This window comes from Pavona decussata, unplaced genomic scaffold (assembly GCF_977016875.1).
Source record: "Pavona decussata unplaced genomic scaffold, jaPavDecu1.1 SCAFFOLD_324, whole genome shotgun sequence".
Lineage (NCBI taxonomy): Eukaryota > Metazoa > Cnidaria > Anthozoa > Scleractinia > Agariciidae > Pavona > Pavona decussata.
The window spans coordinates 778,191-794,006 of record NW_028145713.1 but is presented as its reverse complement, the minus strand read 5'-3'; the positions used below and the strand labels follow the sequence as shown (position 1 = coordinate 794,006).

The window sequence follows — 15,816 nt, the reverse complement described above, 5'->3', positions numbered from 1 at the left end:
GAATAGCATTAACATTCATTCTACACTCTTCACCTTTCTTATTCACATACGTATTTTTCTTCACAATTTCACCAATCTGTTGCATAATAAAATGACTATCATATCCCCTTAAATTATGGAAAACTACTGGTATCTTGTCTGTCAGTTTATATGATAAATTACAATCTTGATGCGCTGAACCTCTGAATAATCCTGTGATGTGGCAATGATCCCTGACCCTTATATCCCCTTTTTTGTACACCACATTACAAATATGGCATTTGTCAGCTTTTCGCAATTTTAATTCGTCTGCACTTGTCATTTTCAATGGCTTGTTGAATTTGTATTTAATTACACTTTCACAATATCGAACTTCTTCCAAAATTTTTTCCATGAATTTATAAACAGCATTTTCACCTCTATAAAATTGAACATCTTTAGTATACTTATCATCGTAACAACAAACAACCTTATACCCATATCAACAATCTGTATGCTTTTGATAAGCATCTGTATACGATTTATTATTATTCTGTTGACAACCATGTATCTTCTTTGCTAATGCTTCAAAGTCAGCATACATTACAAATGGAGCGGGTAATTGCTTTTGGTAATGGTTATATTGTAAAATGTTATGATCGTTGCTTGGCATTTTAATAGCTTAGGCTCCATTTATTGAAATACAATTTTCTCTATGAACATCAAGCACATCTTTTGTGCTTAAACATTGCAAACAATGCATACAAAAATGTTTTTTGTTTTTATGCTTGGTTTGGTTAAGCATAAATCTATTAAAATCTTTGATGTACACAAAATGTTTATTCTCATTTTCAGATATAAGCAATAATTCCATGTGATCTTCAAGTTTTTTTGGAGATATGAATATTGATATGGATATGGTTGCTTATTCTCATAACCGAAAACATTGATATTGATTTTATTTTGCAATTCAATTTTATTAATCTGTTTGATGGATACAGGAAATACAACTCCATCATAATTTAATTCACTAACATATTTTGGGTCAGATTTTTTTATGCGCTGTGAGTCCTTATCCATCGGATTTAAATGACAAATGTGACACCATCTAAAACATTCATTGTCTTTATTCTGCAGATTAATCAATCCTTTTTTATGATGTTGTAATTCAATTGGTAGTTTCAGATATGATGAACCCTTTGTTGGTTTAAACAACACAATATTCAAATAATGATTGTGGATCGATTTTATGATCCATCCTGAACCCTCTGATATCCATTAAGCTATCTTATTCAAGATTTGTTCTGCAGTCAATTGCAGTGCTTCAGCAATTTCTGTTTGGTTGATTATCGTTTGAGACTTACTGTTAAAATAAGCCGTCTTGGATATAACTTCATCGCCTGTTGTTTTCTCAAATGCTACTTTCAAATTTTCAATAAACTTTAGACCTTTCATGTATTCTAATATGTTTTTGATATAAAATCCTAGTTTTTGTCTTGTTTTTTGTAATTGAACTAATGGATCTTTTTCATCGATTACTGTCACCTCATATGATTCAGTAAAACCTTTCAAAGCTTTATTCACTTGCTTTATTTTAGTGCGGGGAGGTGGAACTGGCGTAATAATATTTTCCTCATATTCTTTAACCATTTGCTTGACATTTTTACGTGGTGCTGGATCAGGCCGCTCCATAATTTTAGTACACGGTGCTGGAATAGGACGTTCCATGATTTTAGTACGTGGTGCTGGAACTGGTTGTTTGATTCGTTTGATTAATTGCTTATTCAAATCTATTAATTGATTTACTTTTTTTGTTAATACAGCAACATTCTTATTTTGCTCTAAAGTAATTTGCATTAAATCAGATTTCGTTAGATTCTCCATTGAAATATACTCTTGATTAGATTTTTTTCTGGAACTTTCTCCATATCATATATGAGTGACTTCTCTTTAAGCCTTTTTGAATTTAACCTCGGGAAATTTTCTGGAACTTTTTCCATATCACATATAAGTGACTTTTCTTTAAGCCTTTTTGGATTTAACCTCGGGAAATTTTCTGGAACTTTTTCCATATCATATATAAGCGACTTCTCTTTAAGCCTTTTTGGATTTGACATTGGAAAAATTATTAGCGCAATTTCTTTAACCGGTTTTAACCAGTTTTTATGGAAAATTATTAGCGCAATTCCTTTAACCGGTTTTAACCAGTTTTTTCAGGAAATTGCGCTGTTCCAGTTTGGCTTTGCGAATGCAATACTTCCGCTATTTGTGGGCTTGTTTTGATAAATTATGAAATACTGCGCAATTTTATGGCAAAATTGTTAGCGCAATTTTATGGAAAAGCTTTAAAACCTTCATATCCTATACTACTTACAAAGAGTTCTGGTACACGTCCGCGTTCAATGGTTACCTGTAAGGTCCATTACAACTTCAACCTTCAACTTTTATTGTTGTTGTTGTTGTTTTGTTTCGTTGTTTGTTTTTTGTTTGTTTTTTTACATGAAATGATTGCCACCCGCAAATAGCGAAAATTGCTGATCAAGGCGGGTGGCAATAGCAGAAACACATTAATGAAAAAATAGACGGACACAAATAAAATTTGATAAAGTTAACTTAAATAGAAAGTTAATTTTCATTCGATCAGCTGGGATTTGTTGAAGCAAAGGCATATGAAAAACCAGGAAAGATTTATTGCTGCTCGACGTTTCGGGGTCATCGTGACTCCATCATCAAGAGACTACTTAAATAGCATGCAAATAAGGAAAGGTACAAAATAAGCATTGTTTATGCCGTTTATTGTAATTCATGCTTATCTTGTATCTTTCCTTATTTGCATGCTTTTAAACTAGTCTCTTGATAATGGAGTCACGATGACCCCGAAACGTCGAGCAGCAATAAATCTTTCCTGGTTTTTATAATTTTAATTCGTGGTAGTAAACTGATAAATAGTATTCTGACGAAAGAAAAGTTCAAGAGACGACGAGGGTACCAAAGGATCATTATGTTTACATACCTGTATATTACAAGCCATAATTTTAATAAATCCGGTAATGAGTTTTGGAAGACTGAGAGAATGAATTTCTGAGATATTCCTCTTTGTTCTTTAGAATCTGTGTAAGCAACTAGAGTATGGGATTTCGGGAATTAATATTTAACTTTAGAGAGAGGGGGACTGGGGACTAATTACCCTTGTCCTTTTGCTGTTTTACCCTGTTCATCGGCAACCAGACAATGATTATGGTGAGGGGGGCGGGGTAGGGGCTACGGGTTGGGAAGGGAGGAGTTGTTTGGTGCCTTTGGCTACAATTTGACGTTTTTCTTTTGACGGGCATGTTTATCGAAACCTTTTTGCCATGAAAAATGTGAAATTTGTCATTGTATCGGATCATGTCACCATTTGTGCTTTGGTTTTAGACTACTTTTGACTCAAAAGTGTTCAAAGTGTTGAAATGTTCTGTTTTCGACGTATATCGTCTAAAAGTGACGTCCGAATTTCTGGCGCGTAATGCATTTTGTCCAATGAGAGTGCGCACATGTGTTTAGTAAAGCCTGTATGACATTATTATCATTATTATTATTATTATTATTATTATTATTATTATTATTATTATTGTTGTTGTCGTTATTCCTGCTGAGGCCCAAGGTGGTGGGAGGAGGGGTGGGGTGGGAATTAGTTTCCCTTGAGTCCTTTTGCTGTGCTTTTAGCCTATTAAATCGGCCATGAGAGACCACAAGTGTTCTTATGCCACCCTATGTATGATGATATTGAAGAAACGCGACGCACTTGATGCTTTTAACTTTTATTTGAATTATTACACCTGCGTTCTGGACACGATTACATTTAGCATAACTTTATCATTTAGGTGCCCAGTTTTTTAACCCACTATTTTTAATGTTCCGTTTATTCATAGTTCGTTCTGGCCATAAACTTTGAACGCAGGTTGCTTGTCACGAATCGCTCACTTCGTTCAAGAAATGCAGGGATTTGGGACGACAACCTCCGTGTCTCCTTGGACATTGTGTTTGAAGTCGGACCACTTAAGCACGTCTCCTTCCCCACGATAGCATGACTGATACATTTCCGAGATTGTTTCAGCTGGGAGAACACAGGACCACAGGTTGAGGTTCGCTATGGACCCCTGCACAGACTGGCTGGCGTCAAAATCGTCCCCACATATGTCTTGCTCTTGCCCAACCATCAGTGTTCCACCCCCTTTGATGGTGTATCCCGTTTGGAAGTCTGTGCCGGTGAACCCCGGCACTGCATCTTTGTATAACTGGAAAGACCCATCGCTGTTTTTCCAAGTAACACAGATCTGATGCCACCCGCCATCATTTGCTGCCACATTTGTCTTCCTGTCGCAGTTAAAACAAAAGCAAACAGAACAAAACAGGATAGGATAGGATAACTTTATTTATACACGGTATTTTCATCATCTTATTATTATAAACTAACTATCTATCTACCTAACTACAATTGTAAAGAATAAAATTAAAAAGATAAAGGTGTTTTTCTTGGAAGCCATGTTTAAAACTTTCCTTAAAATTGACTTAAAACTGTGGCAACTGAATTTAGTCCTAGAATCGCTCAAGTCACTTGCAGTAATTCTAAGGGTAATCTGTGCGGGGAAGAGCTAATGTGTCTTCAGTATTCCTTAAATAACATAACAATATAACAATTCACATTATCGCTAGTAGCTAGTTGCTCTGTTTTCTAAAGGAAATCGGTTAACTTCTGTAAATAAGTCTTTTATAACGAACTTAAAAAGCCATGGAACTAAATTACTTCTAGAATGTAAATTGCGCTGGGAAAGAAAACCATGAATATACAAAATGAGTAAGACGCAAGTTGTAAAAGTGGTGCTTTTTTATGATTTCTGTTCCATATTTCGGTTCTATATAATTATTTGTGCTATCCCACCTTTCGACGTCATTGATGTTTATCGAAAATGACCCATAGTTAAAAATAAGCAGTTCGTTTCCACCGGGTGAACTAGGTGTACAGTAGCTGAACGGCGATCCCTGTTGTTGGTCGGTTGACTTCATCCAAAAACATAAGGTGAATTTAGTCAGGTCGGGTACGCTGGTAGTCGTGGTGGTGTAATCTGTTTTCCCTTTGTTCGGGAATTTCAAGGCGTAATCTTTACAGGAATAAAGCAAGGGCAACAACAAAACATCGTTACTTGAACTGCTACTTGAGTGCACTTGATTTTTGACGCTGGAATTTGAATTTCTTTTTTATGGCTGACTAGCGGGTCAATAGGCTCTTTTCGATTTATCAAAATTCAGTCTGATAGCGAGGCTAAGAGATCACAAACAAAGGGAATGATTTAACATGTTTATTCATTTTTCTTGTTTGTGTCCTCTGGACCTCGATTTCAAATCGAATTTTAATATTTCGAAAGGAGCCTATTGGTTCCGTAAAGCTGAATTGACCACTGAACTTTGGGATTTCTGGCTCAAATGGAAATGAAAGGCAGAGAGATGCCATCAAATACCACGTGACGAGTATTCTCGACTAATTTGATTAAATTTCTCCTTTCCTTTCTGTATGGTGGTTGTTTAAAAGATTTGTTAGCTATTCCGGCGCGACTGCTTTGATATCATACTATTTGTACCTTGTTTGATGCAATTTTTCGTTAGCATATGTACTGGGGGACAACAAGCGAAAACCAGGGTTCTCATTTCTATGCCAAACAATCAAATCAACATTTTTAGCCCTCACAATACACAGTACCTTACATGCACATGTATGTACTGACTGTCACAGCTCAAAAAGGAAGTATCACGCAAATTTGCTACCATTTCAAAACCCAAAAATGTTTGTCTGTCAGCAGAAACAAAGAATAATTGTCAGGTTTGTTATAAATTATCACCTCAGTGCAATAAAACTGTCGATTGGTGTCTTTGGCCAGAGAAACTTGAAAATGATGGGCTAACGTTTTTCAAGTTCTCGCGTTTTTGTTTCCAAAATGCGCAAGAACAGATCACGAGTTGTTCCTTTCAAGAACTGAGTTGATTTCTTTTCTCTTGTCATTCTAGAATTATGCGGCAGCTGGTTGAAGGTCATCATTTTAGCAAAAGATACCAAAAACCTCATGATACTTCCCCTTTAACTAGAGCAGACATATTAAAAGAATGATTACAATAGCCAATAACCACAGTCATTCTGACAACCAATACACTGACTCTTCTTGCTATGAAAATTAACTTATATATTGCTTTCAGAAGCAGACGTTTCTTTCAAACATACAGACTGGGTATTTTTATTATGTCTTCATTCCTGACACACACAAAAACAACTAAAATGACTAACCTCCTTCCCGGTAAGCACTACAGTCCGCCTTGACACCCACGGTGCAGAGGAGGCCAAACAAAACAAAAGCAATGAACAGGGACATGCTTCACTCCTGTAGATAGAACAGTATTGAGGAGTAAGGTTGTGCACAAGTTGTTCTTGCTAGCTTCATTTATCAAATAGTTGCTTAAAATTTCTCAAAAAGTTGCCTACAAGTTGCTCGAAAAATCCAGAAAGGTGCTTTTTAAGAAAGAAGTAGCTGGTTCCCGCTGTTTGTTTTTGAGTGAGAAGAGGCCCTCTGGTGTCATGAAAGTTAATCTGTTGAAGTTTATTTTTAGTAAACCTGAAAGAGTGCATACATGAACTTTATTTCAACACGTATCGATTCATAAAATGTCCTCTTCTCTCGAGCAGTGCATTTAAATTAAAATTACACTAAAAAGAAAAACCTAATACTAAAATAAGCTTCCTAATGGGCGATAACAATAACATTTAATGAGAGCTGCACAAATTTAATAACAAGGGTTACTCTGAGAACAAAGGCAACGCCAGCAATGAAGCTTTGAAAGAACATAGAGAACACTAATTTTTGGTCAGTTAGAGTGACTAACTGAATGAATCACAACATCGATACTATTAGCCGTTTTAAAAATGCATAGGCCCCAAACGCTCTGTACACAGAGCCTTTTTCTAATTGAATAACTCTGTTTATATTTGGATCTTTCTGTCAGAGTTTAAAATAAAGTTTAAACGCAATGGTGCTATTCTTCGTTGACAATTATCTTAGTTAAAGACATTTCACTTAATTTTTTTTCCTGAAATTCACAATGCTTTATTACGTTCTTTAGCTAAGCTAGATGTAGGCTGGACATGCGTTGATGTATTCAATGTATCTTACCAAGAGTGACCAAGAGTTGGAAATTGACCCAATGTGCTAAGAAAAGAACAATCCAGTCTCTGTCGCATTTCCAATTTTAAACTTCATTGAGCGAATCAAAGTAGTTTGGCAAAAGGAAGAGCATTTTACATCCGTTTTCCTGAGTACTTTAACAGTAGAAATCAGTAGTAAAAAGGACGTTGGAAATCTCTCGAAGCTAAACAATTAATTACAATTTTAGAGTTGCTTTTTGGGCGAACGAATCGTTGACTCCTTTTTTCCTGGAGCAAAATAGATACAACTTAGTTGTTGAAATTGTTATTGTTCGCCCCAAAATATTGTTGAAGGTGAGAGCATAAGAGGTGTACTGGAACAAAGACTAAGAGTTCGTCTCGCGGAAACGTTTACTGAGAGAGGCCACGTTAACGTCCACGCCCTTGGTTTCTCCGAGAATCGCATTGAATGCTGTTATACTTTCTTCCCACGACCAGAGAGAATGAAGAAACTTTTACAATGACTAATTGGCCATCTACACCCAAAAGCATTTATGAACAATTTCAGTGCAATACTTCTCGGCTGCCATTGATGACAATTAAAAAGGTTCCTTGGGATTTTTAAATTGTTACTACAAAATAAACCACATAAATCTTCTAAATCTTCCAAGAAAGGTGATCCTGCATGATATTGAGGAGATAAACGTTCTTCCCTATCTCGCACGCCTGAGCGAGAATACAAGAGATCACTGCCAAATCATCCGCCAGTTACTAAAAAGCGCTTACCTTTCTGGACGGTAGATAATGTTCTTTCTGTTTTACTTCAGATCGGGCTGCAACGTAGTTCTTCTGCTCCAACTCTCCTTACAACTCACTCCTCTTTCATCCACTTCCTTTTATGTGCTTCTTGCACGCACAATTAGGGCGCATCACACTGTTATCATTTAATGGATCAGTGGAAAAGACTAACCTTGGTCGACTTTGGCCGACTGATCATGAAAACAAGTCTTATCATGTAAAATTAATAGATTGTACCGTATTCATCTGATAAAGAAAAACACCCTAACATGAGGCAACTTAAATGGTGACATAAACATGTAAGGGAACTTTAATGGAAACAAGAAGAAATTACCAATGTTTCACCTTGGCTCAGAAATTCGAAATAACAGTACTGGAGAGAGTCTTTTTAAGAGAAAGTTATTGTGCGATCTGTTTGAAATGGACTATTTTTCTATCTATCTATTCTATCTATGTAAGCAATCAAATGAAATAAATTAAGCACACGAGAGCGGCATGATAGGCAACGTTTTCGAAGCAACACGTACGTTTATTCTCTGTTTACAACTAACTTTATTCTCAAACTATTTTCTCATAGTGCCATGCACAAAGAAAAAAATCCTGTAGTCTGTGCTTACTAAGCATATGCACTGAACTGGTTAAATATAAAATATTTAAAGAAAAATTAAAGACAAAATATATTCAAACACGTGCAGGACTATCTTAGTCATTGTTTTTAAAGTATTATCAGCTGCTGCTCAAGTTGGAACATAAATCATATGCATTATGTGTTTACTTTGCCCAACAAAAGTGCACCAGCTTAATGCTTCATTTCTCCCACTAAAATGCTCAGTCTCTTTCCCTCTCTCCCCACAAAAAAACTCATTGCAGCTTCTTTTCATTGTAACAACAGCGTATAAGTGGAGAAACAACATCGTGTACCATAGAGCAACACGTCTTAAATATCAATTACCAATTATAGCCAGCTGGTTTGTCTCTTGCCAGTTGGAATTTTTAACCTGTTATATGTTTAATTTGATTATTCGTTTGCCGTTATTTCTGAGCGTAGCGCCTGTAAACTAGTCGCGCATTTCCACTACATACAAAGCATTTGATTTTTTTTTAATTTTGAAAAAAGTAAGAAATATCACTTCCCTTAAACCAGTAAAATGTTTTATTTCTATTCTATCTATGTAATTAATCAAATGAAATAAATTAAGCGCACGAGAACGGCATGATAGACAAAATATATTCAAACACGTGCAGAACTATCTTAGTCATTGTTTTTAAAGTATTATCAGCTGCTGCTCAAGTTGGAACATAAATCATATGCATTATGTCTTTACTTTCCCCAACAAAAGTGCGCCAGCTTAATGCTTCATTTCTCCCACTAAAATGCTCAGTCTCTTCCCCTCTCTCCCCACAAAAAAAAAAAAAAAAAAAACTCATTGCAGCTTCTTTTCATTGTAACAACAGCGTAGGTATAAGTGAAGAAACAACATCTTCTGTCATAAAGCAACACGTCCTAAATATCAATTACCAATTATAGCCAGCTGGTTTGCCTCTTGCGTATTGGAATTTTTAACCTGTTATATGTTTAATTTGATTATTTGTTTCCCGTTATTTCTGAGTGGAGTGCCTCTAAACTAGTCGAGCATTTCCACTACAAACAAAGCACTTATTTATTTTTTCATTTTGAAAAATGTAGGGAGTACCACTTCCCTTAAACCACTAAAATGTTTTACTTCCATTCTATCTATGTAATCAAATAAATGAAATAAATTAAGCGCACGAGAACGGCATGATAGGCAAGGTTTCGAAGCAACACGTTTATTTTCTGTTTACAACTAACTTTTCTCTCGAACTATTTTCTCATACCACCATGCACAAAAAATAAAATCCTTTAGTCTGTGTTTACTAAACATATGCATTGAATTGGTTTAATATAAATATTCAAAGAAACATTTAAGACGAAGTATATTCAAACACGTGCAGGACTATCTTAGTTATTATTTTTAAAATATTTGCACGCACAATTAGGGCGCATCACACTGTTATCTTTTAATGGATCAGTGGAAAAGACTAACCTTGGTCGACTTTGGTCGACTGATCATGAAAACAAGTCTTATGATGTAAAATTAATAGATTGTACCGTATTCATCTGATAAAGAAAAACACCCTAACATGAGGCAACTTAAATGGTGACATAAACATGTAAGGGAACTTTAATGGAAACAAGAAGAAATTACCAATGTTTCACCTTGGCTCAGAAATTCGAAATAACAGTACTGGAGAGAGTCTTTTTATCAGAAAGTTATTGTGCGATCTGTTTGAGATGGACTATTTTTCTATCTATCTATTCTATCTATGTAAGCAATCAAATGAAATAAATTAAGCACACGAGAGCGGCATGATAGGCAACGTTTTCGAAGCAACACGTTTATTCTCTGTTTACAACTAACTTTATTCTCAAACTATTTTCTCATAGTGCCATGCACAAAGAAAAAAATCCTGTAGTCTGTGCTTACTAAGCATATGCATTGAACTGGTTAAATATAAAATAGTTAAAAAAAAAATTAAAGACAAAATATATTCAAACACGTGCAGGACTATCTTAGTCATTGTTTTTACAGTATTTGCAGCTGCTGCTCAAGTTGGAACATAAATCCTATACATTATGTGTTTACTTTGCCCAACAAAAGTGCGCCAGCTTAATGCTTCATTTCTCCCACTAAAATGCTCAGTCTCTTTCCCTCTCTCCCCACAAAAAAACTCATTGCAGCTTCTTTTCATTGTAACAACAGCGTATAAGTGGAGAAACAACATCGTGTACCATAGAGCAACACGTCTTAAATATCAATTACCAATTATAGCCAGCTGGTTTGTCTCTTGCCAGTTGGAATTTTTAACCTGTTATATGTTTAATTTGATTATTTGTTTGCCGTTATTTCTGAGCGTAGCGCCTGTAAACTAGTCGAGCATTTCCACTACATACAAAGCATTTGATTTTTTTTTAATTTTGAAAAAAGTAAGAAATATCACTTCCCTTAAACCAGTAAAATGTTTTATTTCTATTCTATCTATGTAATTAATCAAATGAAATAAATTAAGCGCACGAGAACGGCCTGATAGGTAAAATATATTGAAACACGTGCAGAACTATCTTACTCATTGTTCTTAAAGTATTATCAGCTGCTGCTCAAGTTGGGACATAAATCATATGCATCATGTCTTTACTTTCCCCAACAAAAGTGCGCCAGCTTAATGCTTCATTTCTCCCACTAAAATGCTCAGTCTCTTCCCCTCTCTCCCCACAAAAAAAAAAAAAAAAAAAACTCATTGCAGCTTCTTTTCATTGTAACAACAGCGTAGGTATAAGTGAAGAAACAACATCTTCTGTCATAAAGCAACACGTCCTAAATATCAATTACCAATTATAGCCAGCTGGTTTGCCTCTTGCGTATTGGAATTTTTAACCTGTTATATGTTTAATTTGATTATTTGTTTCCCGTTATTTCTGAGTGGAGTGCCTCTAGTCGAGCATTTCCACTACAAACAAAGCACTTATTTATTTTTTCATTTTGAAAAATGTAGGGAGTACCACTTCCCTTAAACCACTAAAATGTTTTACTTCCATTCTATCTATGTAATCAAATAAATGAAATAAATTAAGCGCACGAGAACGGCATGATAGGCAAGGTTTCGAAGCAACACGTTTATTTTCTGTTTACAACTAACTTTTCTCTCGAACTATTTTCTCATACCACCATGCACAAAAAATAAAATCCTTTAGTCTGTGTTTACTAAACATATGCATTGAATTGGTTTAATATAAAATATTCAAAGAAACATTTAAGACGAAGTATATTCAAACACGTGCAGGACTATCTTAGTCATTGTTTTTACAATCATTTGCAGCTGCTGCTCAAATTGGGCCTCAGATAAATTTTATATATTATGCGTTTACGTTCCCCAAGAAAAGTGCGCCAGCTTAAAGGGAAAGTATCACGAAAATTTGGTGTCATTTCAAAACCCAAAAATGTCGGTCTGACAACAAAAACAAAAACAAATAGTTGTCTAGTTTTGTTGTAAATTATCACCCCACTGCAATAACACTGTCGAGTAGTGCCTCTGGCCAGAGACAGAGTATTTCGGAATGGATTGAAACTTGAAAAATGTTAGGCTCGTGTTTTTTCAAGTTTTCGTATTTTTGTTTCCAAAATGCGCTGGAGCAGAGTACGAGTTGTTCCCTTTAAACTGGTTAAATATAAAATATTCAAAGAAAAATTAAAGCCAAAATATATTCAAACACATGTAGGACTCTCTTAGTCATTGTTTTTACATTGTTTGCAGTTGCCGCTTAAGTTGAGCCGCACATAAATGATATACATTATGCGTTTACTTTCCCCCACAAAAATGCGCAAGCTTAATGCTACACTGCTCAGTCTCCCCCCTAAAAGTTCAGATAATGCTGTTTGTATATCTTTTTATTTTCAAAACTGCGATTATTTACACGAAATTTAAGTTGGCCCTTGTTTACGGCTAATTCGCGGTTTAGACGTTGTCTCAATAGACAACGGTTAAACGATGTTTAAAATACATTTTTAAAACGCGACTGAACTGTGTTTTTTTTTTCCTGTCAATGGCTAAACAACGTCCTCACAAAGGAATACATTGTCCGGCTGTTGAATTATTTGTATGCACATTTTGATATTCTCTGTTTGACTGAATATGGCTCCTAAATCCGGTCGAACAATCAATTTTAGGCTTTCCCTCGGTTTAAGAACCTATAAAACTCACAGCTTTTGTAAAACAAAGGAAACAAAGACGTCGAAACAATACTGACAGGGAAGGAAAACAATAACCTACGACACAAGGAAAAACCCGTCAGGCTCTTACACCAAGGTAAACCTCAACTCTAGCGAAGAAGAAAAACTTTTATTGGCGGAATATAATTGGGAAGAGCATTTCCAGATGTGAAAAATAAATGCACCAAAGAAAATCAATGACGAAGAAAGCAAAGCTTTGGAAAGAAATTCTGAACAAATTCAACTCCTAAAATCCAAACGGGACATGATAAAGATGCAAGGATGCTGGTGTGGGAGGTAGCTGAAACTCAAGTGTCAGTACTTTCTTAACTGTTTGTAGCGCAGTAGTCCGTCCATTTCAAAATGGCCGATCATGAAATTGCTGTTAAGCAGTGGTTAAACCTACCCGTGAGCAGGTCTATTTTCCTGTTGTTCCTTTGTCGATGTTTAGACGCGGTCTAAACACAGTTATGGAGAAACAACGTTTAAATAATCGATATTCATGGTTGAAACATGGGTTAGACGACGACTTTCATAAACGCTGTCTAAACTTCGCTTAAATAATCGGCCTAATTGCAGCGTGTTTTCCTGTAACAGCAACGTATAAGTGGAGTAACAACGTCTACAATACAGCAACAAGTCCTAAATATCAGTTACCAATTATCCCGTTCATATTTTGATTCTTACGAGGCAAAGTTAGAGACTACTGATAACTTGAAAATTGAGAGGCTTATTTGATCAAGAAAAATATTTCGTGCACTGATATCAAAATTTGGGCTATTTTTATGTTTAAATTTGGCGTTGAAAGTGTGCTCACATCTCAAACATTTTTACTTCCATAAAACGTTAACTTAAAACTAAGACATTTTTTATTTAGGTTGCAGAAAATGAAAGAAAGCGTTCAAATGTTGCTGCCAAAAACGAACGCGCCAATAAACAGGTTTGGTCTATCACCGCTTTACAGTTAGCCGTTCACTTATAATTGCAGTGTTCCACGATCCCGTCCCATTGTCGTTTTCAGGCGACACTTATCTTCCTGACAAACTCAACGCGATTAATAATATATATAGTTTAACTATCCTTGTCTTCAACTCTAACACTTCGTAACTCCTTAACGAATCCCCCCGGCTGTTAGCCTTGCCACTTACTCCTGTGATTAACCAAATAAATTTTATTTATATTCATCAAAAACGTCAAAAATATTAAATGCAAACACTTTTTAAACTCGATCGAACAGAACCCGATCAAACAAAGCCGAGAAAAGCGGAGAGACTTCGTTTCATACAGTTCAAGTTCAAACTGAAGTATTCGTTTCTTTCAGTACTCGATGAACATCGACGCATGTAAGCGGGATAATTTACGATGGGCAATGCGGGGGCAAACAATGTCGAATGGTGTGTGCGCAGAAATCCGAACCGGTTCAGCTCTGTTAAAGTTGTACTTTCCGTTGTCATACATCTGAAGCAATAGTCTTAAGTTCTGGTTAAATGAATGTGGAAGGGCCTCCATAACTCGTACTCCATGTTCGCCGCTAAATCTTTCCGTCATTCGGGACCAACTCAGCTTCTCTTGTGTAAATTTATAGCGAGCTTACTATGAACTGGAGGATTCAAGTAGAGCCCTGTACTGCATTTAACCGGGGTCGCTTGTTTCAAATTAAAATATCAAACGTCATTTCTTTATTGTGAATTATGACTTCCGTGGCGCCTTTCGCTTTCTCTTCATTTTGAATTTGACCTCCTGTTCTGTTTGTTTTGCGACTAGGCTCAATATGCCACGCGAAATACGGCATTTTGTTAAGAGCAAGTCACAAAGCTGTTCCCGACAACTAATGAGATCTATTGTACTAGAGAGGATAACATTGTTCTTGTCTTTTCAAATAATGGCATATTCAAAACACAGTCGGAAGACTGGCGAAGAGAAAAAGGATGAATTAACCGTGACTGATCTCCCAAAACACAAACGAAGTGGAGTCGCAAGGCGATGGCAACTGAACACAGCCGTACCCTAAACAGACTTCAGCCGACCGTGTTTTATTTGTTGCACAGCTCTACAACCGGCTAAAAGGCCGAACAAAGAGACATAGAGCCATAACATCTTACAACGAGAACTAATATATGCGGGCCCAGCAGTACAAAAATTGCAAGATAAAGCCTACTAGTACATGGTACAAACAATGATTGAGATCCTATCACTAAACAGCTTGATCAGAACAAGAAATGCTGTAAGAAATATCACGCATTCGATATCTTAAACGGCCTAAGTGGAATGCGAACCATTGACGCAAAACATACAGAACAAGAGGTAACAATGATTCATTGGTGCTCCTCCCACATATCCCTAAGTCGTAACAACCGAGGGAGCAGGAAGGAAGTAGGCTAAGTGTAATATTTGGTTCAAAGATGGCACGGTCTAGGAGCGAGTGTACTATGTAATGTTTAGATACCTATAAACAATAAAAGGCTAGCAATTTACGCTTGAGAGAGATTGTACTGCTGAGGAAATATCTACGAAGAAATGCTAAAAAGAGGAGCATCTGAAGTTAATTATTCACCGAAGGGAAGGTGAATAGTGATGAATGCGAGGTAAATGCCCACCACTTTCACCAACACCGAGGTGAATAATTGTTTTAGTATATACCACACAAGCTGAATTACTTGTGGACCAAAAAAATACTTTCTTTTAGCTTTCTGACAATAATTATACCGACATACGGTCGGAAATTAAGCTGGTGAAAATCTCGCCGTGCGATGCTCATTCGTGGTAAGAGATTTCTTATGATATAAAATTCCCGTCTCGCTTTCCTGCGGATAACTAGAAGCTCTGGAGGAACTTGTTTAACTGCCTGGGTGTCATTTCTTCAATGGCTGTTTTCTCTCGTCTTCAAGCAATGCTGCAAATCATTAGATGTTTCATCTTTTATATTTATAATGCTAGATAATTTACGGTAACTTTGACTTTTCGCCTTAGAATATGAGGTTGGAAAGATGAAATAACTTACCATTTAATGCCGTCAACCAAATTTTGTTGCCATTTTTCTACTCTTTGTACCAGCTGCCTCGTTTATCGAAATAATTTCCTTTTTGGTGACCGTGGCGAAACGGA

The 15,816-nt window shown here is 36.1% G+C and overlaps 1 protein-coding gene, 1 long non-coding RNA gene and 1 pseudogene across 3 annotated transcripts in view; all 3 read right to left on the bottom strand.

Moving 5' to 3' along the window:
* The window catches only part of LOC146453683 (uncharacterized), a 263,424-nt pseudogene that overhangs the window by 106,811 nt on the left and 140,797 nt on the right, over nt 1–15,816 (bottom strand). The gene's annotated exons all lie outside the window — the stretch shown is intronic.
* Nucleotides 1–15,816, bottom strand: part of LOC146453688 (uncharacterized) — a 104,165-nt gene that overhangs the window by 49,310 nt on the left and 39,039 nt on the right. The window lies entirely within an intron of this gene.
* On the bottom strand, nt 3,743–8,070 carry LOC146453691 (neuronal pentraxin-1-like). Its single transcript, XM_085096335.1, has 4 exons — nt 7,913–8,070; nt 6,275–6,368; nt 4,880–5,099; nt 3,743–4,314 (listed from the first exon to the last, which is right to left on the bottom strand). The coding sequence occupies exons 2-4, from the start codon at nt 6,357–6,359 to the stop codon at nt 3,927–3,929; spliced, it is 693 nt and encodes a 230-aa protein (XP_084952461.1). The 5' UTR covers nt 6,360–6,368; nt 7,913–8,070; the 3' UTR covers nt 3,743–3,926.

Excerpts from the sequence above, each read along its gene's own strand:
- LOC146453691 (XM_085096335.1), bottom strand. The coding sequence starts at position 6,359 with ATGTCCCTGTTCATTGCTTTTGTTTTGTTTGGCCTCCTCTGCACCGTG. Across the intron at positions 5,100-6,274 it reads TAGTGCTTACCGGGAAGGAG|ATTACGCCTTGAAATTCCCG; the intron begins GTTAGTCATTTT and ends ATTCCTGTAAAG. Across the intron at positions 4,315-4,879 it reads AACATCAATGACGTCGAAAG|GAAGACAAATGTGGCAGCAA; the intron begins GTGGGATAGCAC and ends TAACTGCGACAG.